Raw genomic sequence first — 24,848 nt, 5'->3', positions numbered from 1 at the left:
CATTAAGAAGGGAGTGGAAGTGTAGAGGCAGTGATGGCACCTACAAGGAATTTAGCCATAAAAGGCAGGAGATATATGTGATTATAGGTGGGGATGGATGAATGGATGAATTGAGGGTTTTTTGAGGAAGGAGAGAGATGGGCATGTTTGACATTTAAGTTAGAACAGAATTATCTGGGGGATGTAGAAATCGACAGCAGCATACATTAATCTTATTAAGTGCTCAAAAAATTACACCTGTTCCTTCTGGGATAAAAAAAGCCTTTTAAAATATTTTTTTTAAAAAAATTTCCCTTTAAAAGAAAGGCTGCATCTGAAAGCCTGTGATATGCACATGATCTGTTTCCCTGGCTCAAGGACAAGGTTTATTACACCCAGGAATCAGGGGAATATGATAATACATATTTTAAGCTCTTGTAAGGTTCCATCCAGGCCAAGTGGATTAGAATGAGGTTGCTTTTCCATCTCTTCTGAGTGGGGTCCTGCAGTAGTCCTTGAAGCTGTCAACATCAAGTCTTGTTTTGACCCAGATAAGGGAGAGTCCTTTTGCATAATTATGGCATTTTAGCTCATGAAGATAGTTAAGGTCTGACCTGGGACAAGAACCCTGGTTTCCTGACTCTGTCAGGAATGAGGCAAACTTAAACTGGGGATGAGGTGAAGATGTGAGTGATAATAAATGTAGGAAAGGGCAGGAGAAATGAATGTGATGTGAAATGGCAGTTACAGCATTTATTTCTTCAGAGATTTAACTTTGATTTTTATTTACAATTCTTCTTGTAAACAATGATAGAAGTGGTTTGTTCAGGGACTGAGGATGTCAGTTAATCTTGTTTCTCACTTTATTTCTACCTCCTTGTCTTTCTTGTCTGCCTTTTGTGTTGCCTTTTCCAGGAAGTCTGGTTGACAACTATTGGATAGCAATTAACTTGAAACGCATTTAAACAGTTTTTAAGTTTGAATCTGTCCAGAAACTGTTTGGAGGACAGCTGCAGTGTTAGTGGCATTCACCTACTCTTCCTACGGACAGAGGTGACTCTTGAGTATGTAATTCCATCACTTCACCATAGACCCAGCAAATAATTGCTCATTATGTAGGTAAAATTCTTGCAGGAAATTTCAGGGCACCATACTCATTAAAAATGGAACTAAACTGCCTTGTGAAACTGGCCCTCCAGATGTAGTGGCTGATGAAGCCTTAACATTTGACTGTGGGAAACATGTAAAATTCTTTACAAGAAACCACGCGGTTTGCAGTTATAGAAGACTTTGCATTGGCATTTCCTTGTCTGGAAGGAAAGATTTATTTAGAAGTTCCTTCGCTTTCCCTTCCCTCTTGGAAGATTGTTTTTGTATGTATGTTTCTGTATGTCCATGATCTATGTGAAATACTGAGTGTGCTTCACTCTGACTTTAATTGGTAGTCTCTGGATTTTGCGAAAGGATCATCTTTATTTTAGTACTAAAGTACGTAGAATATAGTAACTGATATTTACTTTTATGTCCAGATTCTTGCTTTTTCCCTATTCTTCTAGGTCTTGGTTTACGCAGAGGAATGAGATGACTTTTATGGCCAGTGAATTAAAAATATTTGTGGGTCCTCACTTTAAGCTCCTTCCCCCCTGCTTATGAAGTCACTGTCTTTTCAGGTGGTTTTCCTTTTGATTGAAAGATAGTTATTAAATCGAAGGCTGTAGATATTGTTTTTGCAGATAGCCTACAGTATGGTACAGTAACATGAAATTATGTCTTTGGACCAAATAAACTATTCTTAACCTTTAGTTAAATGCTTTTATTTCTCTTCCTTTGACTGACTGTGGTAGCTGTTAAATCGTAAATCATATGTCCACTTACTGTGGCAGAGAAGAGAAAGTAGGTGAAGCAGTCGAATAAGTAACCTGAGCTTTAGTTTCTCCATCTGTAAAATGGTTGTTTTTATCCAGGAAGAAGTTATAGCAAGTTCCCAACAAAAAAATAACTTTTTTTTTTCCTTCCCTCCCTCAACAGAGTTGGTGTTTTGGAAGAGTCCTTCACCTGCCTAGGCATCCTCTTGGCCATTCTCTTGTTTCCCATTGGATTTATCTGCTGTTTTGCTTTGAGAAGGCAAAAATGTCCTAACTGTGGAGTAGTTTATTTTTAAATGGAACAACACAATCCAGCTTTCCTATCCCCACTTTTCTTTTTCTAATGTAAATGTCTTGTATAATAGCTTTATTTGATCAAGTATCAGAACTGTTTTGTAAAGTGTGATGGGATAGCCAGCATTTCATGGGCTTGTGGTTTGCAGAATATGGAAAAAAAGCAAACTTGCTTTCAAGGTTAATGACAACTCTGATTTAAGACACGGCTTCTTTTTTTGCAGTTTTCACTTTGTGCAAATTGAGAAATGCTGTTTTTATAAATGAGGTTCATACTGTTTTAACTGGTCCTGCTTAATTTGATGTTTGCACATTGTCACTTCTGTATATTTTTTAAAAATAAAGTGAACTCACCTCAACTCTTTTGACTTCAGTCATTGCTGTGAAATCAGGTGTGGGGCTGTATGGTAAAACTGCCCGAATGCTGGACGTGTTTTGTTATGAAAAATGGATTTGAATTTCTTTATCTTTAAAATATATGTAACATATGTAAAAGTACAAGAGAAGTACTTGGTTACTTAGCTTGGTTTTCTAAAGACAAAAACTGTCTTTCAGTATGTTAGCCCACTTATCCAAAAACAGTATTAACTTTGAAAATACAGCTGTATCTTCTGGAACACATGAATTATGCTTCTAGTATATTGGTTGGTTTTAAAAACATATGTAACTTTTGCTAGACGTGTTATTTCACAGACTATATCACTGATGTAGAAGAAGAAATCTTAAAAGGCACATAGTTCAGTCTCACTGTGTAGATGAGAACATTAGTGTGACATTGGGCAAGTAAACAGCAGAGTAGAGTCAGGATTTGAACCTAATTCCCAAGCACAACTTATGTAACATGCATTCAGAATTCTTTTGTTAAAGTAATAATTCAGAAAATCAGCTGAACAAAAATGAATGTTTGAATTGGATTTTTTATTAAACTGCAATATCTTGAAATTTATGTGGCATATAACTTCACTCAGAATGTAATTTTCCAGATTTTTAAAATCCAAACCGAGCAAATTCCTCACAGCATCCTTGTGAGGTAGGTGGTTAAGATGACAGGCAGGCATAGGTATTTCTCTAAACTATGTATCGCAAGGATAGTGGAGTAGAGAACAGCAAAGATCACCACCTCAGCGTGCTGTACTTCTAAGATTGGTCGTAGGCACAGAGGAGAAACAAAATGACCTAATGCCGTTATTCCAGCCTATCATCTCCTCCTCCCCCCCCCCCCCCACCCTTTTCAAGTTTCTCTTGTGTGCCTGCTTGGCATGCTGTTAAACTTCTAGATAGTTTTAAAAGGGAAATCTGTTTCTTAAACGCACTTTGATTTCCTTCCATCTTGTACAGAAAGGATGTCTTCCAGAGACTTGGTGGCCACGAGGCCTCAACCCATGGTGTTGCTTATTCATGTGACAATTAACTTGTATTTAAGATAACTTTTCAAGGAAGAAACAAAGCTTCCCTTTCAGGGTAACGTACTAGAGGTCCTGAGGCTATGTTTTAACTTAAATGTGAAGTTCTTCCGTTTGGATACAACACTATCGGGGGAGTTATTCTTTGATAAGAGGTATGGGCTTAACTGCCCTGAAGCAGCTTTGTGTATATAAGCTTTACTCTAGTAGTACCAGATTACCAGAGCTACAGGATCTTACAAGCTGTTGAGAGGAAGAATGACTTTTCATAAATGCATATGAAACTGGGATCTACAGACTGAAATTTTTTACATGTACTTTTGCTTGCATTTGACCTCTAATAATTGAGCTTAAAAAAAGGGAAGGTTACAGTTGTGCTTTCTAAATTTGTCTTTACGCAACCTGGAAAAAATAAAAACAGGGACACGGCTTGGCTTAAATGTGAGTAGCAATACACGCAGGTGGTAGGCTGGGTTTAAATAGATTTATTCCTGATGCTGGCTGTCTGTCTTCTTCCCTCTATTTTCACCTTCCCCTCACTCATTCATAAGGGAAGAATGTCATTCCACAGCAGCCTCTAGAGACTCGGTTGGCTTTGGGGGAGGGAAGAAAAATGAACTCTGGCTACCTCCACCAGTTCTATCAAACCCAAATAGAAATTAACCCCATACATACCCTGTAAATAAGGATCCCTATGGGCCATGATGACATAGTGATTTATTTTTACTTACTTTGTTAAATATTTCCCAGTTAAATTTTAATCTGGTTTGGACCATACCCAGGAGTGTTGTGGGCTGCATGTGGGCCTCATGTTGTACACCTGTTTACCCTGTTGAGTTTCAGATGAAACTGAAGGCATAGAATTCTGGAGGTTCAAATTATTATCTCAGATGAAACACAGTAACACCCAGCACAACTAGATAATCTCTTTTTCGAAGACTGACCGAAGCAGTAATCTCTTCTTAATATATGCTATTTGGGGCAAGCATATTCCTCCCTTTTCAGGATGGAGAAACTGGTATTCAAACCTCAGAGTATCAGGGTGGGAGACCCAGTAGAATAGATAGCTCATTAATGAATGTCTATTTAAAAGTTTTAAACTGTGGCAGTTTTTATTGTGTGTCATTGTAGGTTTATTTGACATGATATAATACAAGAGTCCCAACGTGCATCCTATATTTTGAAATTTTATTTGTGAATTTAGGGTACAACCCAATAGTTTTTACAAATCATTTCTTAGGAAGAATGGTTCTAAAAATTGTATGTGTGATGAGGATGATTTCTCCCGAGACTGAGTATGACTATTAGGGAAGGGAGATGGGTTCCCCTTTATGGGGTATTTGGGGCTTGTCAGTTTTGATTTTAAAAAATAAAAATTTAAGTTAAAAAAACCTAACGAACTTTACAATTTGAAATGGTATCTTAACAGTCCAAGTCAGCACAAATAACTTATCTGTGCATGATGCAAATCCATGAAATATTACGGTGTTACTGCTCATGTAGCACATAAAGCAAAAGAATCATTTCTGCACCTGGATGCAGAGAGCATGAAAGCAAAGACAATTGTTCATTTCTATAAAATTATGCATTTAAAAAATAGAATGCCGCAGCCCCCAAAGAGAATCAGTGGAATAGTCTACTGGTTTGCCAAACAGATGAACAAGAAAACATTTAATTATTAATTGTGGTGGTTATTACAATATATTATGTTCACTTAAAGACAGAAGTGAGCTCACTCTCAAATCTTATGAGCAATTATGATTTCCTTAATTTAACAGATTCACTGAAAACTGGAAAAACCTTTGTTCTATTCCATTCCTATACAATGAAAGCAGATGTTAAACAAGATAATCATAATATTGACCATGTAGTTTACATGAGGAATAATGCCGGGCATTATTTTCTTGACTCATTCATCGAATTATTGGTGCTGACCTGTCATTTGTCACTGTTGGGCGGAGTTTCACAGTAGCAAAAGGATTTTCTCCACTGTGGACCAAGAAAGAAACAAACAACCAGTTATTGAAGAAAAGCTACAGAGATGTTTTATTTTTAGCTCTGCCAATTTGAACTAGTATTTCACTTTTAAGAAATTACATTTCTAACTCCCTTGCACTTAATGTAAATTCTGCATGTAATGAAAACTGAAATGGTGCATCCTGTCACATCTAATGATACACTTAATTTTAACCTCCTCAAAGAAACCACAGTTTACATTAATGTTAAGATTAAATTATTTTGACACAAATGAAACAAAAGTATATCTTGCTCTTTTTCTGTGGGTTTCACATGAAGATGTCATCCTGGAGGAAACTTGGGATAGATTCCCTAAGGGGCAAATTGTGGTACTGCAAAACCAGGAGAGCTTTCATAGACATAGAGCTGGAAGAGACCTCAGGACCCATCTCATTCAGCCCCTTCATTTTCACAGGTCCTTCCAGAACTCTCCACTATATTCCTTTTAGAATGCCTTCTTGATTAATACAAACAATACACCAGGACCATCCCTGGGTTCATACCTCAGAGGTGGAATTTCTCTATTAACAATCCTTTTAGTAGTCCTACTTTGAAGAGGTTCTAAGATGGAACTGCCTCATGCTAAATTCTGCTCTATGGAAAATACTGTCGATGTTGTTTGTTCTTCATTTTCAAAGAAGACCAATGCTATCCCAGGGTGATGTCTTGACTTGGATTTAAGTGAAGCAGAGTTGCATAAAGTCCTCAGCCTGACTCTCTCTTCCAGAGTCACTGTAGTCCATCAGTGGGATAAAAGTCAAGACGACTGACTATGGTAATGTGCCATTGTCCTTTGATGCTATATCAGTTGGAAAACATTTGTAGTGTTTTACCATATTAAGTACAAAATTCCTGCGTGGAGGGCATTTTCATTCACCCTACTGGGGAATGCCACACATACAGTGGAATAGTGGGAGAAAGCCACTGATTCACTGGTATGGCATGTGCTTTAGAGTTTTTCCAGTAGCAAGGATAGCTTTGGACTGAGCCATCCATATTCTTATGTATGTCCCCTGGTAAGTAATATTTGCAAAGCAGACGTCCAGGGCTAGGGGTATAAGTTTGCAACCACTGAATAAAGTGCCTGTGTGCACAGTGGAAAACAGTAGCACAGTGTTGAGATAAAATTAAGTACCTTAGAAAAGGAGGCTTTGCTATTCCATTTGTATCTGGCTTCTGCAAAGAAAGAAGATGAAAGTTATTAATATCATAACAATTACACAATTTTCTGAATTTAACACACACGTATGCACAAGAAACATTTTCATTTATAAAGTAGAATAGGAAGTGGATTATATGTGGAACCATAAATTTCTAAAATATATAGCTTACTTTAAAAATTTTTAGCACATTCGTTACGGAGCTGTTTGAAACTTGTCTGTTTCTGAAAAGGTGCTTCAATGACACCCTTTTCTTTCTTTTTTGGCCACTATTACTAATATGCCTCACTCCCTCAATAAAAAGGGAAAAAAACCCCCATGATCCTTCTAACAAATAAATATAGTTAAGCAAAACAAACACACATTTGCCGTGCCTAAAAAATGTTTGTCTCATTCAAGCCTAATAATTTGAGAGTAAATTAAGTTTTCCTTAAATGGAAATAAACAAAGAATTTAGAAGTTTTAAATGTTCGAAAACATGTCCCTCTCCACTGGGGGCACAAACATTCATAGCAAGATCTATTTGCAATTTTAAATTAGGATAATAATTGACATAGATTGAGAACTTGGGAGTCTGCAAGGTGATTTACATACAGTATTTTATTTGAGCCTCACAACAAACCTTTAAAGCAAGTACTAAAGGTACTAGGTCCCATTTTACAATGTTTCTGACCTTAGTTTAGTAAAGTAGCTCATCCATGATTTCATAGTGTCAGAGGTGGAATTTGAGCCCAAGTATTCCTGATTTGAAATTCCTGTGGCCATTCAAATCAAATAACTAATTTTTAAAATAAATACAGTTTGATAATAGTGATGAGGTGTGGGATCTTGATTGGGGAAAAGCCATAAAATACAGTAATAAGTGAAAAGCCATAAACACTTTAACTATGTGAAAGGTGGAAGCCTGAACATCATGACCTGTTAACAATCATAACTTAGACACTAAACCATAACTTACACACTGATTCATAACTGTGAATCTATACTATATGAATCATACTATGACCTATGAAAGTCAAAACAAGAATATTGTGACTTATATGTGACCAGGACATGATCAATACACAAACTTATATCTGGGCATAACATTGGCTTAACTTCCAAGCTCTTTACTAAGCAGAAAACCAAAAATATCCACCAATCAGTAGTCATGCACTCTCTAGCTCCTCCTGCCTTTGTTTTCTATAATTACCACAGGATTTTGGGGGTTCTTTGTGGGGATCCACTAAACTGGCTGCAGCTCCAGACTGAAGATTGCCCCTGTTTATAACAATTGATTAAACTACTACCTATAATCAATCTGGAGATACTTGGCCTTTCCCTTTAGAATACCCCACAGTTATGGGAAGGTAGAGGGTTCCCCAGCCAGGAGAATTCTGGACCTTATATGAAGTTATTTTCCTTACTTCCATAGATTCCAATGAAGATTTAATTCTATATGAGCCATAGAATTTGGGGACAACTGATCTATTTTCTTCATGGACTCTTATGGTGCAGAAAAGATTTGGCAATTGTAGATGTATATTAAAATTCTGGGGCTTAAAAAAGATCCTTATCAAAGTAAAAATTAAGCTAACAAAAACAATGACGATGGCTTTTCAAGAGGGTATAGAACTTTCAGCAGCAATTGGAATGACTAAGGCTAAGGAATAGCTTGATAAGGAGTTAGGAAGGTAGAAGATAAAACTAAATTTCCCATTTTGAAAAGACATCATCAGAGCAGAGAAGATTTGTGTTAATTCCACAGCAGGTACTGGGTACATTTTCAAATCTTCATTCCTAAGAGGACCTGGATTTGAGACCCAGCTTTGTTAATTACTAGCTAATTGGCCTTGGGAATTTGCTTCATTTCTCTGGATCCAAATTTCCTTATCTATAAAATAAGGTGATTGTATATGAATCTAATGGAACATTATGGAAGTGATTCAAGAAATCAGAGAAAATAAGATTGATACGAAATGATAGAGGGTGAATACTGCAAAACTAAGAAAATGTAAAGAATGACTACAAAAATAAGAGAAAGCATCCCTAAAAAGCATCTGAATTCAGATGAACTACAACGAATAATCTTGGTTCCAGAGAACAGAGCATGTAACACACATTCCTAGTCTTCAGTCTTTCTCTCCCTGACTGTGCCATTTTGGGGATACTTGTTCCCTAAACCTGGGGACCTTCTTAGCTTTTGGTCTCTCCACTTCAACAAATTTTTGTGAGGCTCACACCCTTGCATTTATATATAACACCTTGTAAAGGGTAAGAAGGATGGCCCAGATGAGGGGAAACACTGCCCTGTGCTTAGGAGTTTTGTCTTGTTTGTCTTTGTGGTCTAATGTGGCAGAAGGGCAGAAAGGGAGGGGATTCAGCCAGTCCCTGGGCTTGTGTTGGACATGACTTCCTGGAAATTACTCAGCCCTCCTCATCACCTAGGACTTTTTCTTTCCCAAGGATTAGCCTTTGTAATCTGCATAAACTTTCCCTGAGTGTGGGGAAAGATGGAGCGAAAAACCTAGAGGAACAGGTCTTGTTCAGCTGCAAATCTTAGACCAGGAGCTACAGCTCTGAATTCCATGGAATAGAAAGGAGCCATAAAGAGGCTTTCCTAAATAAACAATGGAAAGAAATAGAAGAAAACAACAGAATGGGAAAGGCAAGAGATCGCTTAAAAAAATTAGAGATAGTCAAGGAAAGTTTCGTGCAAAAATGGGCATGATAAAAGACAAAAATGGTAGAGACTTAACAGAAACAGAAGAGAATAAGAAGAGGTGGCAGGAATACATAAAATAATTATACAAGAAAGATCTTTACATCTCTGATAACCAAGATGTTGTGGTCACTGACATCCTGGAGAATTCAAATGGGCCATAGGAAGCACTGGTAATGGTAATGATAAGGCTAGTGGGGGTGATGGAATTCCAGCTGAACTATTTAAAATCCTGAACGATGATGCTGTTAAAGGACTGTACTAAATATACCAGGAAACTTGGAAAACTCAGTAGGGGCCAATAGTTGGAAAAGATCAGTTTATGTCCCACTCCTAAAGAAGGGCAATGCCAAATTCAAATTCCTTTTGTGCTCATTTTATATGCTAGCAAGGTTATGCTTAAGATCCTGCAAGTTAGGCTTCCAGCAACGTGTGAACCGAGAATTATCAGAAGAGCAGGCTGGTTTTCAAAGAGGCAGAGGACTTAGAGACAAAATGGCCAGCATTCACTGAATTGTGGAGAAAGCAAGGGAGTTCCAGGAAAATAACTACTGCTTCATTGGCTACACTAAATAAAGCCTTTGACTGTATGGATCACAACAAAATATGGCAAGTTCTTGAAGAGACTGAGAATATCAGATCATATTACCTGTTTCCTGAGGAACCTATATGCAGGCTAAAAAGCAACAGTTAAAACCAAACATGAAACAACTGATTGGTTTAAGATTGGAAAAGAAGTTAGACAAGGCTGTACATTGTCACCTTATTTAACTTCTATGCAGAGTACATCATGTGAAATGCCAGGCTGGATTAATCAAAAGCCACAATTAAGGTTTCCAGAAGGAACATCACCACTCTCAAGTATGCAGATGATACCACTCTGGTGGCAGAAAGTGAAAAGGAATTAAGATAGCTGGCTTGAAGCTTAACATCAAAAACACTAGGATCTTATCATCTGGTCCCATCACCTCCTAGCAAACAGAGGGAGAAGAAATGGAAGCAGTGTCAGATTTTGTATTCTTGGGTTCAAAGAGCACTGTAGACATTGACTATAGCCATGAAATTAAAAGACACTTGCTCCTTGGAAGAAAAGCTATGGCAAAACAGGACGGCATACTAAAAAGCAGAGACATCCCCTTGCTGATAAAGGTCCCTATGGCTTTTTTTAGTATCAATATATGGATTTGCTTCTCATTAAAAGGGAAGTATTCATTACTGGGGTTGAAATGATGTGAACCCTGGGGGGAAGTGGTCACTCTCTCCTCAAGCTTGTGATAGAGGGGAAGAAATCTGAGCATCATGGACCTGCAACCTAGGTATTGGGAAGTCAGATTTTTTGACTGAACTGTCACTGAACTATACTCAAAAAAGAGAAAAGGTCTTTTATGTAAAAAAATGTAGTAGCTTTTTGTGGTTGCAAAAAAAAAAAAAAAACCCAAAAAACTAAGAGGATGTCCAATAACTGAGGAGTGGCTGAATAAGTTGTGGTTATATGAATGTGGAATACTATTGTGCTATAAGAAATGAGGAAATAGATGATGTCAGAAAGACTTAGATGAATTGATGCAGAGTGAAGGCTAATTTATAACATAGAAAAGAACAACTTTGAGGACTTTTATAAACGAATGAATAATGGAATTAGAAGAACCAAGAGAACAACTTCTACAATAACAACACTAAAAACAAACAACTTCTCAAAACTTTAAGAACTATTGCCAGTACAACGACTATTCATGATTCCAGAAAATTAATAATGAAACATGCTATCTATTAGAGAGAGGTGATGGATTTAGGGTTTGGAATGAGATATATATTTTTCTGTAAAGCCACTGTTTTGCTTGACCATGCATATTTGTTACAAGAAATTTACTTTTTTTCCCTTTTCACCTCCTCTTCCCCATGGGGTGGGAGATAGGAGGGAGAGAAAATAGTTTTTGGTTAATTTTTTAAAAATGAGTGAGGGGGAAGTGCTGTAGGTATGAAGTGTTGCTTTAACATTCAGATGAGGTCACTGTTTTATCAGTTTTACTTAACTGTTTTGTTTTGTTACACTAGACTGCTCATCAAGCAGGAGTAATCTATAGATATTTGTAACATAAAAAACAAAATACATCAATACAACTGAAAATGTAAAAAAAAAAGAGAGAGAAACTGATGTGGATGCACAAGAGACTCACCAACTCAGATTTTCAAAAGCAATTCACAGAAGATGGAAATAAGGCCAGGTAAGAGGATGAATATAAAAGTGTGACATAGTCCTATAAAAATACTGTCAGGAACTCTAAAACTCAGAATGAGCTGAGGCAGATGAGAGAAGTTAAGGATAACAAAAAGTTTTATTTTGGGGCCAAAAGGGCAGAGTACAAGCAGGAACTGGCTTGAGCTCTGTCCCAAACCCCTCTAAATATCTGTAAAAAAAAAAAAAGGGATAAACAAATTCTAGAGCAGCAGAATACACAAAAACGACAGAGTGAAACAAATTTCCAGCCCAAGACAACCTGGAAGGTCAACAGGAAAGGTCTGAGAGAAGTGTGCAGTCTAGTGTGGGCCCAAACAAATCTGGAGCTGGCCTCAGGGGACTGAATCACTAGCAGCTGTGATGGTTTCCAGACTTCTCAATCCACAAACAAAACACTAAAGACAACTTAGAGGACCTGGGTGAGAGAGGAGTGCCAGTCCAGCAGCAGTAGCTGCTTCTGGAGCTCTTGGCTTGGTGGGGGGGATCAAGCAGCTGACCAGAGGGGAATTGCAGGGATCTCTTTGCTGGGGCTGAGGCAAGATTCTTTTGCTTTGCCCTTGCTTCAATCTGGGTTGCAGTCCTGGGGCAAGGAGGAGTGCTGATGTGGGAAAGCTTTTGGCAGCAGTGGAGAGGGAATCCCACTCATAGTTCCAAGAAAAGAGTGCTTGTTGTCACTCATTGACTAGAGCACAGGCCAGGAGAGGAATAAACACTTCTCTGATCATACCACCTTGGAAAAACTGAAAATTTACAGGTCCTTAGAAGTACCTCTGAAAACAGCTACACAAAACTCCTGAAGCTTGGGACAGTACACCCTACACATACCTTAAAAAAGAGCTAAGAGGTCAAATAATTGGCTGGGGAAATGAGCAAACAGTGGGGAAAAAAATCAGACTATAGAATCTTATAGTGACAAAAAAGATCAAAATATATAACCAGAAGAAGACAGCAAAGTCGAAGCTCCTACATCCAAAGTCTCTAGGAAAAATATGAATTGGTCACAGGCCATGGAAGAGCTCAAAAAGGATTTGGAAAAGCAAGTAAGAGAAGTAGAGGAAAAACTGGGAAGAGAAATGAGAGTGATGCAATGAAAAACAAGTAAGCTTGCTAAAGGACACCCCCAAAAATACTGAAGAAAATAACACCTTAAAACATAGACTAACCCAAATGGCAAAAGAGGTCCAAAAAGCCAATGAGGAGAAGAATGCCTTAAAAGGCACAATTGGCCAAATGGAAAAGGAGGTCCAAAATGTCACTGATGAAAATACTTCCTCAAAAATTAGAATGGAGCAAATGGAAGCTAATGACTATGAGAAATCAAGAAATTATAAAACAAAACCAAAAGATAAAAAAAAATAGAAGACAATGTGAAATTGGAAAAACAACTGACCTGGAAAATAGATCCAAGAGAGATAATTTAAAAATTAATGGACTACCTAAAGGCCATTTTCAAAAAAGGAGCCTTACAAATAGTCTTTCAAGAAATTATCAAGGAAAACTGCCCTTATCAGGGCAGAACCAAAGGGTAAAATAGAAATTGAAAGAATCCACTGATCACCTTCTGAAAGAGATCCCAAAAGGAAAACTCCTAGGAATATTGTACCCAAAATCCAGAGTTCCCAGGTCAAGGAGAAAACATTGCAAGCAGCCAGAAAGAAACAATTCAAGTATTGTAGAAACACAATCAGGATAACTCAAGATTTAGCGGCTTCTACATTATGGGATTGGAGGTCTTGGAATATGATATTCTGGAGGTCAAAGGAGATAGGATTAAAATCGAGAATCACCTACCCAGCAAAACTGAGTATAATCCTTCAGGGGAAAAAATGGATATTCAATGAAACAGAGGACTTTCAAGGATTCTTGATGAAAAGACAAGAAAATACAAGACTCAAGAAGCATGAAAAAGGTAAGCAGGAAAGAAATCATAAGGGACTTATTAAAGTTGAACTGTTTACATTCCTACGTGGAAAGATGACCTTTGTAACTCGTAAGACTTTTCTCAGTATTAGGGTAGTTGGAGGGAATACACACACACACAGAGCACAGGGTGAGTTGAGTATGAAGGGATGATGAATAAAAAATAAAATTAAGGGGAGAAAAAGAGGAATAAATTGGGAGAAGGAGAAAGGGAGAGGTAGAATGGGGTAAATTATCTCACACAAAGGAGGCAAGAAAAAGCTTCTGCAGTGGAGGGGAAGAGGGGGAAGGTGAGAGGGAATGAGAGGGAGAGGGAAATCCAACTCTCATTGGATTTGGCTTAAGTAGGGAATAATACACACTCAATTGGGTATTGAAATCTATCTTACCCTACAGAAAAGTGGGGGAAGGAGATAGAGAGTGGAGGATACTAGAAGGGAAGGCAGATTGGAGGAAGGGGTAATCATAAGCAAACACTTTTGAGGAGGGACAGGGTCAGAGGAGAGATTAGAATAAATGGGGGGTGGGATAGGATGGAGAGAAATATAGTTAGTCTTTCACAACATGACTATTATGGAAGTATTTTGCATGATTACATATGTATAACCTATATCAACTTGCTTGCTTTCTCAATGAGGGTGGGTGGAGAGGGAGGAAGGGAGAGAATTTGGAAGTCAAAGTTTTAAAAATTGTTTTTACATGCAACTGGGAAATAAGATACACAGGCAATGGGGTATAGAAATCTATCTTGGCTTATAGTAAAATAGAAGGGAAAGGGGATTAGAGAAAGTGGGGGGTGGGTTGATAGAAGGGAAGGCAGACTGGAGGAAGGGGTAATCAGAATGCACGCTGTCTTGAGATGGGGGGGAAGGGAGAGATAGGGAGAAAACTTGTAACTCAAAATCTTGTGGAAGTGAATGTTGAAAACTAAAAAAAAAAAAAATGTTATATTGGCAGAAGAAAGAGGATGAAACAAAAGACAGGAACTCCATAGGGATGGGAAAATGATAACTGACCACAAAGAGAAAGTCTAACTTCTTATTTTGCTTTTTCTCTCAAGAATGACCTTTGCACTGAGAATGACAGAACAGAAATGACTAATGGGTATTGATACCTAAGTTAAGTAAAGAGATTGTAAGAAAGCACTTCCTCCTTGCTCTTAATGAATTCAGGTTACTATATCTTCTGGAACCAAATGGCAGATAGGATTGCTGAGCCACTGCTGTTCACATATGAAAGATTATGGAACATGGGAGAGGTACCACAAGATTGGGAAGAACAAATGTCCTGCTTTTCAAGAAAGGGAAGAGAACAGTTGGCAAAGTCGAGGCCAGGGAGCTTGATTTGGGTCCCTGGAAAATTTTTTAGAACAGATCATTAAAAAGATGGTGAATACCTAGAAAAGAAGCAGTGATTACAGAGACCTAGCATGGCTTTCATCAAGAACAGATCATGCCAGGATAACCTCATTTTCTTTTTTGGTGGGATTACTGAATCTGCTGATGAAGGAAATGCCATGGATACAATTGACCTAGATTTTAGCAAGCCTTTTAATAAAGTATCCCATATTCTTGTGGAGTAAATTGAGAGATGTGGACTAGATGATAGTACAATTAGATGGATGCAGAATGGATTGGATAGCTGGACTTAAGAGTAGTCATTAATGGCTCAATGTCAACAGTGGAGTATTCTAGGGAACTATGCTTGATCTTGTGATGTTTAATATTTTTGTTAATGACCTGGATACAAATAGAGGCAGTGATATAGAGTGGATAGAAAGTTGGCCTTAGAGCCTGGAAGACCTGGGTTCAAGTTCTGCTTCTGACACGTACTGATTGTGTGATAATCCAGTTAATGATAATAAAGATAATTTTGACAATAGATAATTTTAAAATGTCAAATTGACAATAAAGGTCATGTAAAATTACTTTTTTGCAGGTCACTTTTAACCTCTCTGTACTTTAGAGGGTATTTCCTCATCTGGAGGGATAGCCAAATCAGGATCTCTAAAGTTCTTGACAGCCTAGAGGTTGAATTATTACTTGCTGGCCAGGTTATAGTGGAGATTCTTTTTGAGAATGGGTTGGACTAAATAGCTGTGGAAGTCCCTTCCAACTCAAGTTCTCTCTCTCTTACACACACACACACACACACACACACACACACACACACACACACACACACTCACTCCTCCCCACCAAACCAAGGGGCACGATTAGATGATCAGTAAGATACCAGATGCCTTCTGGCTCAAACATGAAGGTTTAAAAAAAAATTATTTGGTGATGGGGAGTACAAGTTTAGCTTGTACTCAAGTTCCTTAGAGGCCAAATTCCTGTGAAGAGACAGCCGGCTGGATTATTTTAATAGCATGCTATTTGGTATCTTGGTGGCTAGTCTTTTCTCCTCCCATCCATCCCTTACACACTGCCAAAATAATCATCCCAAGGTATAAATTTGCCTTATTGGTATTTCCCTATCCCAAATTCTTACATGGAAAAATGCAATATGAATACCAAAAAAGTATACAGATTAAATTCCTAAGGCACAAATCATTCTGACTTAAAAATCTTTAGTAGCTCCCTATTGTCTTTACGATAAAATAGAGCCTTCTCATAAAAATAGAAATGAATACTTAAGGTTCTTCATAATTTGTTCTTGATAACTAAGTGCCAAACTAAAGTTGTCTTAAATGGAAAGCTACCAAATATCTTCTTCTTAAAGTGTACGTGTGAGGGTGGCTTCTCCAGCCGTAGCCTTAGTGGTGTCCCGGTATCTCTGTTTTCCTCCATAGAGTGATGTTGGGGTGCCACATCTTCCCATTACATTGCACTTCCAACTAAAGGTTCTTTTTATGTCAGTTAGAGCAGGTATAAAATTCCTAGTTATAGCCCTGCAGTAATATTAAAAAACAAACAAACAAACCCAAGAGAGACATCAATTGAAAAAAAAAAGGGTACTAAATGAAATGAGGGGATTGGCTTTGATGATCTATGAAGTCTTTTTTATTCTAATTATGTGTCTATGCTAACGCACACACATATATTTTTTAAAAAACTATTTTATTTTCAGATCCAAATTCTCTCCCTCTACCACCCAAGAAAGCTAGACTATCAAAGCCCATCACAAAATGTATAGTCAAGCAAAACAAATTTCTGCATTTTATGTATGCACAATATATAAATATATATTACATTTTTTTGGTCCCCCCCAATTTTTTTTTTGCTTTTTCCTAATCAAATACTTACTCAGGATTCTTCACGCTATTTAGATAACTGTCCAAAAGATGGCAGTGTTGTACTGTCACACAGTACTCTCAGACTATAGCTACAGACAGTTTATACTCTCAAGTGACCAGAAAGTGGCTCTAACACCACGTAAATCACTTAAGTTGGAGCTTCCTATGACTTTATATGGCACAATTAACCAAAGTGAAATAATCACTTCCTTAGACTTTGGAATAGCAGGTTACTCTGGCAGGACTCAGTTTAGAAATTTCCTTTAGTTTCCCTTCTCTTTTTTCATTTTGAAACCAGTAAAATGAAAGCAAGTTTAAATGAATCCAAATGTTAATCCTTCCATAATAAGCATAGTATAGTATAAGCATAGCAGAGGTAACATGAAAACTCTGAGGTCACTAGCCTTAAGACACTGTACCCAGATATTTTAACAGTGTCTTACCCAAAACTGGGGCAGGGACTGGAGATGGTATCACAGGGCAATTCCACAACCAGGGACTTGGATTATTCCTTTTTACCAAATCTGGTTACATATTTTGGAATACAGTAATCCAGAGACAGTTAGCTGGGCAACGTTTTAACCAAAGATCCAGTGCATCTGTTTATTCATTCAAAAATTTATTGCATACTTTTGTCTCTTTTCCTCTAAGACAGCCACTCCCATGGTTTAGGTTCTGATCTCACACTCAGACTGTTGTAACAGCTTCATATTTGGTGTCTTGGTGGCTAAGTTCTTCCCTCTCCAATCCATCTTTCACATACCTGCCAAAATCGTCGTCCAAAGGAATATATTTACCCTGTTGTTATTCCCCTATTTGTAATTCTTGTGCAAAAGCATAAATGAATACTAAAAAAGTGTACAGATTTAATTCCTAAGGCACCCATCATTCTCCTACTTAAAAATCTGTAGTGGCTCCCTATTATCTCTGATAAAATACAGACTTCTCATAAAAACAGAAGCTAATATTTAAAGCTCTTCACAACTTAGCTATAATTTTATATAGTCCAGATATTTCATATTTCTGATACATACCTCCCTTTTCACCTCAGTGTCTTAGATGTCAACAAGCATTTACTAAGTGTACGTAATAATGCACCAAGCAATGTGCTAAGGGCTAGAAAGACAAAGAAAGGTAAAAATGGTCCTTGCCCTCAAGAAGCTCACAATCTAACAAGCGAGACAACGTGGGCCAAAAATTATGTACAAAAAAAAAAATTATGTACAAAGAAGACATATATGCAGGCTGAATTGGAGGTAACTTCAGAGAGAAGGCTCCAGCAGTAAGGACAACCATTCTTCAGCCTTTCCTGATTCTCCTATTTGTTAATTCTCTGTGTATTCCTCCTCAAATTATCTTATACTTAGCTATTCTATGTACACCCCACCTTTGACACTTAATAGCTGTGAGACCTTAGACATCTAAAGCCTTCTGAGCCCCAATTTCCTCATCTATAAAAGGGAAATACTATCGAGCATGTACTCACTCACAGCATTGTTGGGAGGATTAAATGAGAACCCATGGAAAGCATTTTAATGATCTTTAAAGTACTACATAAATGTTAGCAATTATTATGCTGGTTACATGTTGCATCTTGACTACATGGGCCATTTCTTTTTTGTCTTTGTATCCTTAGCACTTTGATCAAAGTATGTAGTTAAATGTTTGCTGAAATGAATACAAATGAAAGGGACAAGTTCAGGAGGGAAATTACTGATATCACTTTTAGTGGTGGAGGTCAGAGAAGGCACGAGGGCACAGGTTTAGCTGGGCTTTGACTAACTGGCAAAATTTTACCAGATGAAATGTGGGCAAAAGTTCAAAGGTGGAGGAAGCTCAGTACATTTCTACTGTATAGCTCAGGACTATTTTACTTTGGCTACAGTCTAAAGTATGTAGTGTGAGACACAGCTGTAGAGTGTGGATTGGAGCCAACCTCAGAAGTTCCTAGATGCAGGGGTCGGGAACCTGTGGCCTCGAGGCCGCATGTGGCCCTCTAGGTCCTCAAGTTCCGTCCTTGTGTGTCCTCAAGTAAAGTCCCAAACTTCACAGAACAGATATCCTTAATAAAAGGATTTGTTCAGTAAGATTTGGACTCAGTCAAAAGGCTGCACCCAAGGACCTAGAAAGCCACATGTGGCCTTGAGGCCCCAGGCTCCCCACCCCTGACCCTAGAAGGATAATACTAAGAAGATTATATTTTGTTTGGTAGGCAGCAGGGAGCCACCTGAAATTAATGAGGACCTGACTGGGTGGTGGTGAAAGAGGGGATGAATATAAGACATAAGGATGAGGAATTAAGACATAAAGACCTGGGATATAGTCAGTGTGGGAATTTCCTGTTGGGGGAACTCTCCCTCGATTGTTGCAAGTGGCTTTTGAAACTAGGTCTTCCTAATAAGTCTAGCACTCACTTCAGCTGTTATTACCTTCAGGGGTTTCTGTATTTTTTAATTCATCCCTCCAAAAGCAGGGAGGACAGAGGAAAAGTACTTCACTCACTTAACTGATTAAAGTTGAGATAACCAATAAACCAAACGAAGGAAGACTGAAGGCTCACAAATAGATCATACTTTCTATATGAGTCCCCTTATAGTTAAACTCCTTAACTTAAGAAGCTTCCTTCATTTCAGTCCCTCAGATCAGTAGGAAGTTTGCTATTGTACCCTGAGGTTTGAAAAAGCATACTCCAGGCCAAATCAAACTTTTAAAGAGCAAAGAGATTTCAAGAAGGTATGTGGTTCAGGTCATGGCAAATTTTACATCATACCCAGTCCTTCAAATAAATAATGCATTTTATTTCTGTTTGCTCTGCTCCTTACGAGAAACCAAATTCATTTCTTTTTGGAAGCCATTCAACTTTAAAAAATATCTTAGGCAATATTTCTATCCCCACATATTTACCTTAAATTTAAAGAAAGCTCTTGCCTAGGCTGAAAGTGCAAGGGACATTCATGGGCCTGATCCCAAATGCTGATAGACACTGATGCTTTTTTTTAACTACCTCCATTTTTCTGACATGATCTGGTTTGCTTCTTGTTAGGCAGCTTGGTGGCTCCCCACTTACCCCAAGGGGCTAATCATGACGCTGCTGGGCTTACTGCAAACACCTGATTAAGGTTATTCTGTCAACAGCTCAGAACTCCAGAGCTCAGTAAATCCACTAACCTCATCGAAAACATCATTTATCTAGAACACAGCTGAAAGGTAGGAGGGGAAAAAGGCCTCCAAGTAGCCAAAAAGAAATTGTGTGAGATCCAGAGTGCTTCGGGCCCTCACCTGGAGCCAATTTACTCAGTCCATGGTTTATAAAAGTAACAAGTTAGAAGAGGTGGGGCATGTGTTAAGAAATACTTGATGGCAGGGAGAAATAAAGACAGACAGTGGCCTTTGACTAAAACCTTGTAAATTTATAAACACAGCAGGGTGGGGCCACTTATCTAGTACAGAGACAAATATACCGTGACAGCCTCTTATGTCAAAAACATTATTACAGGGGCAGCTAGGTGGCACAGTGGATAGAGCACCAGCCCTAGAGTCAGGAGGACCTGAGTTCAAATCCTACCTCAGACACTAGCTGTGTGACCTTAGGCAAGTCACTTTAACCCCCATTACTTTGCAAAAAAACAAAACAAAAAAAAAACCATCCCCAAAACACTGTTACAGCACAGTAAACAAATGATACTTATGATGTCCCTTTGTCATCCATATGTGGTTAAATTATACTCAGAATCTTCTGTTCAAGAAAGCAGGGAAGTATATAATTATTAGCACATTTAAATAATTATTTTGTATACAAAATGGCTTAAAAATTAAAAAAAAAAGTTTGTGTTTAAAAGGAGAGACTTCAGTCATCTGGAAAATCTTATTTCCCATATCAGGTACTATATTGTAATCTCTCCTATCCATCATTCTCTTACATTCTTTGCAGATCTTGAGAGCTGCAAGGAGCTTCAGCGGCCATCTTTAAAGGTAGCGAGGGGGCATAGTGGACAGCCTGAAATCACGAAGACCCGAATTCAAATCCAGGCCCCAACACTTACTAGTCATCATTTAACTTCTGCCTTGGTTTTCTGAAGTGTGAAATGCTAATACTAATAGCACCCACCTCACAGGGTCGTGAGGATCAAATGTGCTGAGCGCAGTACCTGGCATATAGCAAGGCATTTAATGTTTGTTCCATTCTTCATCTAGCCCAACATATACGTGAAAAGAATCCCCACTATAAATACTTACCCAGCCTCTCTGCTCGGAGACTTCCAAGGAGGTGGAAGCTGCCCGTTCCACTTGAGGACAGATCTGATTCCACCTACTGCTCCTCATTTGGCCCTCTGAAGCCCGAACTGAACAATCCCTCTTCCCTAGGATAGCCCTTCAAATACTTGAAGAGAGCTATCACCTTCTCTCTGCAGCTCCCAAGTATTCTTTTTTTTTTTTGGCCAAGCACCTCCAGTTTCTCCAACCAAACCCCATAATACATGGGCTTAAGGCCATTTACAACGCTGGTTACCCTCCTCTGGGCATTCTCCAGATGGTCAATATCCTTCTTAAACTGTGGCACCAAAAACTGAACACAATACTCCAGATGAGGTCTGATGAGGGCAGAGTACAATGGATATGATATCATCAGTATGGCTATTCCCTTAACAAAGCATATATCACACCTGGTAGCTTCACCTCTCTCCCCCCATTCCCTCACCCCTTTCAGCTTCCTTTTGCTTGCTATCTTTCCTTATTAGAATGTAATCTCCTGAAGGGTAAATACTGCCTTTTCCCCGCCTTGCATTTGTATTCTCAGCATTTAGCCCCTGGTACCTAGTAAGCACTTAATAAATGCTTGTTTCCTTCCTTTCTTCCATAACCTATCCCAGGCTATGTCACCAGACCTCCTTAAACCAATAAATAATAATAACAGTTTGCATTTATGGAGCGTCTTTCATCTGGGCAGTCTCAAAGTATTTCACGCACATCTCACAAAATCCCCATCAGAAGGGTATCATTATATCTAAGTCTCTCAGGCAAGCCTACAAGAAGACTTGGTGATTTGCCCACATCTGTGTAGTCAGTCCCTGGAAACCATTTTTGTGCTTTATGCCAGTCACTTGCCCTTTCTATTTTTTTTTCCTGGAGGGTTTTCTAAAAATTTTTTAAAATTTTATTTATTTTTTTTGGAGGGCAGTTTTATTTTCGTTTATTTTTTTTTGGGGGGGGTGCCCTTTCTATTCTGAAGTTACTAGTATGTATAAAAAGTCTTATGTCTTGTACCCCAAGGCACTCAATGATAAAAGAAACATCCTCTGTACCAAAGTATTTCTAGCAGTGCTTTTTGTAGTACCAAAGAACAAAATAGGTGCCTGTAACTGAGTGGAGAATGCTGAAAAGAAATATGGTACATACTTTGGTACATGAATGCAATGGAGTATTACTAAGCTATAAGGAATGATAAATACGAAGAATATGGTGAAGCATGGGAACAATTATATGAATTGATGCAAAATGAAAGAAGCAGAACCAGGCAACATACACAATAACTACAACAATGTGACTGGAAAAGAGAACATAAACAAAGCAGCTGCAATGGAAAGCCATGACCCCAAAGAATAGATATGAGAAAGCACTTCCCCTTCTCCACGTTTGCAGAGGTGGGGACCACGGGTATGGATCCCTGCATATAACACTGGACTTGGATGATATGTTTTTTAGTTTTCTTGAACAATTCCCTCCACACTCTCTTTTTACTTTAAACGGTAGGGATGGCTCTCTGGGAAGGGGAGGAAGAGATTAGGACATGTAGGTGATACAAAAAACATAATAATTTTTTAAAAGTCTTATGCTTGCCTTTGTACTTCATAAAAGTGCTATTTTGAGGCAGTATTTGCTGGGGCTATACAAACTAGGTGACTCAAACAAATATTTTTTTTCATGGCACTAAGTTGTGAACATCGACTAACAGACACGTGCTGGCTGTGTGCATGGCACCAACTGATACTTAAAAAAAAAAAAAACAAAAAAAACCAAACCAAAAATGCCAAGTCTTTCACAGTCAAAGCAAACATGTCCTTTGAAATATTGACCTTCTGTAGGAGTGATGTCAGGATAATTTTTTAAGGAATAAAATACAACAAAGGGTACTGAGATGGCTGTGTAGGACTCTTATAAAGAGCACCGACTAGAGAGGCAGAGGATGTGAGTTCAATGCCTACCTCTGATGACATCAGACAAGTCACTTAAACTTCCCTGGGTTCAGTTTCCTTATCTGTAAAACAAGGTAGTCAGACTAGAGGGTTCCTAGGGTCTCTTGCTGTTCTAAAGTATGATCTTATGAACAAACTTTTTTCACTTGCAATTACTAGGGGAAAACCAGTTACCTGCCTATTTCCTCACTTCTGTTCTACTTCCTTGATTGATTCTGATGTCCCTGGTTTTCATTCCTTATACCTAACTAAAAAAGAGAGAGAGAGAATTTCTTCTAAGAACTCTTGAGATTAAGTGAGATTTTAGCCTTGGCAGTACAACTACCCTTAGGGCAGGTGACAATATTTTCCAGGTGAGCAGGTTCAAGAACAAACATTCTAACAGGTGCAGTGGAAAGAATGCTAGATTTGGAGTTGGAAGCCACTGGCTCCACCACTTCTTAACTGTGTGACCTTGGGTAGGTCTCTTAATCCTTCTGGGCCTCAGTTTCCTCAACTATAACATGAGGGGGTTGGACTAAGTGCCCTCTAAGCCCCCTTCTAGCTCTAAATTGGTAGTAGAGACTTGTAATTCATTGAGGATTTGTTTTTGTGATTCCTTCCATGTTGTAGCATTTTCTCTGAATTTAACAATTTGGATCGTTGCCTGTGTGTGCAAGGAGAAGTACATTTGTTGGATTTTTGGAGGACACAAGGCTTTGAAAGTTTTCTAGAGAACCATAAACCGTATGCTCTAGTGCTGAATTCTGACCTATCTATCTTTCCAACATCCTCAGCTGATCAATAGTTTATGGCTTAGGAAGGGCAAGATAATCATCTTCTGGGTAAATAAATGTTATAAGAACTTGCTTTTTTTTTTTTAATTTTGGCATTTCTCTCCTCCCCAACTCCACAAAGTTGAACATTTCCTCTCTCCCACTCTATTGGCTTTGGAAGACTGTTTTCCACATAATTTATGTTCTGTCTTTAGCTATAATGTGTTCCTTGACCGTTAAATTCTGGATCCAACATTTGAATGGCTCATTGTTCTACTTTGTATGATCTGTACTTTCCCTGCTTTCATTTTTTTAAGCACATCCAATTCTTCCCCAGACTTCCAGAGACAAAGATAGTTAGATCATGTGCCTCCTACTGTCTTTGCCAGAGGCTCGTTATTATAAATAGGAGCAGTTTCACCTGTTAGAGTTATTTCCTTTGGAGTAACTTGTTTTCTTTCTGTCCTCACTGCTGATGACCTATTTCTTGTTGACAGCTATATCCTTAGAATATCTCATTTGACTGGAGAGCAGTGAAATGCTGTATTAAGATTTACCTCTTGAGCATGAATTTAATAAATGAATAAGTAACAAATGTATAACTGATTCATACTTGGTTGCATTCCACAAAATTTTTTTCCAATGGATGTTTTTGTTTTCAGGACAGGAAAGATCTAAAACTTTACATCAAATGCACAAATCACTTTCGGCATTAGTGATGAAAGTTAGCTCCAAGTAATTTTTATAACCATAATGGCAAAGCATTTTTTAGTTTTATATGACTGTTTTCAATTTTTAAACACAACTATTGCTCTCCCTATCCTGGGGACAGATTAGTTATTTTCATCCTTCTGCAGATGGAGAACAACAGAATAAAAAAAAGAGGCAAGGCTACACAGTAAGTGGCCCTTAAGGAGCAGTTATTAGTATTCAGACACCATGTAATCTTGGAGAACTTGGTCCTTTTGGGCAGAAAAGGGATTGACTGGCCATGGGCAACTCTAAAGCAAGCAAAAGCATGCGAAGGAGCACAATGAAGCTCACTCTTTAATGCTAGGTTTTGAAAACTGTATGTTTTAAATGC

General features: G+C 38.2%; 2 protein-coding genes across 3 annotated transcripts in view; one reads left to right on the top strand and one right to left on the bottom strand.

The window, feature by feature from the left end:
* BRI3 (brain protein I3) overlaps positions 1 to 2,497 on the top strand; it is a 34,319-nt gene extending 31,822 nt beyond the window's left edge. For both annotated transcript variants that reach the window (XM_036741398.1, XM_036741399.1), the window contains one exon: positions 2,008 to 2,497. In XM_036741398.1, coding sequence (XP_036597293.1) covers positions 2,008 to 2,140 — 133 coding nt within the window. In that variant the 3' untranslated portion in view covers positions 2,141 to 2,497. The remainder of the gene's footprint in view (positions 1 to 2,007) is intronic.
* Positions 2,498 to 4,626: 2,129 nt separating this feature from the next.
* Positions 4,627 to 24,848, bottom strand: part of BAIAP2L1 (BAR/IMD domain containing adaptor protein 2 like 1) — a 131,750-nt gene continuing 111,528 nt past the window's right edge. The window contains exons 13-14 of the mRNA XM_036741397.1: positions 6,693 to 6,733; positions 4,627 to 5,530 (exon numbers count right to left, since the gene is read on the bottom strand). Coding sequence (XP_036597292.1) covers positions 5,455 to 5,530; positions 6,693 to 6,733 — 117 coding nt within the window. The 3' untranslated portion in view covers positions 4,627 to 5,454. The remainder of the gene's footprint in view (positions 5,531 to 6,692; positions 6,734 to 24,848) is intronic.

The sequence above is a fragment of the Trichosurus vulpecula genome, chromosome 1 (genome assembly GCF_011100635.1).
Source record: "Trichosurus vulpecula isolate mTriVul1 chromosome 1, mTriVul1.pri, whole genome shotgun sequence".
In the NCBI taxonomy this organism is placed as follows: domain Eukaryota; kingdom Metazoa; phylum Chordata; class Mammalia; order Diprotodontia; family Phalangeridae; genus Trichosurus; species Trichosurus vulpecula.
This window is presented reverse-complemented; position numbering and strand designations above follow the sequence as displayed.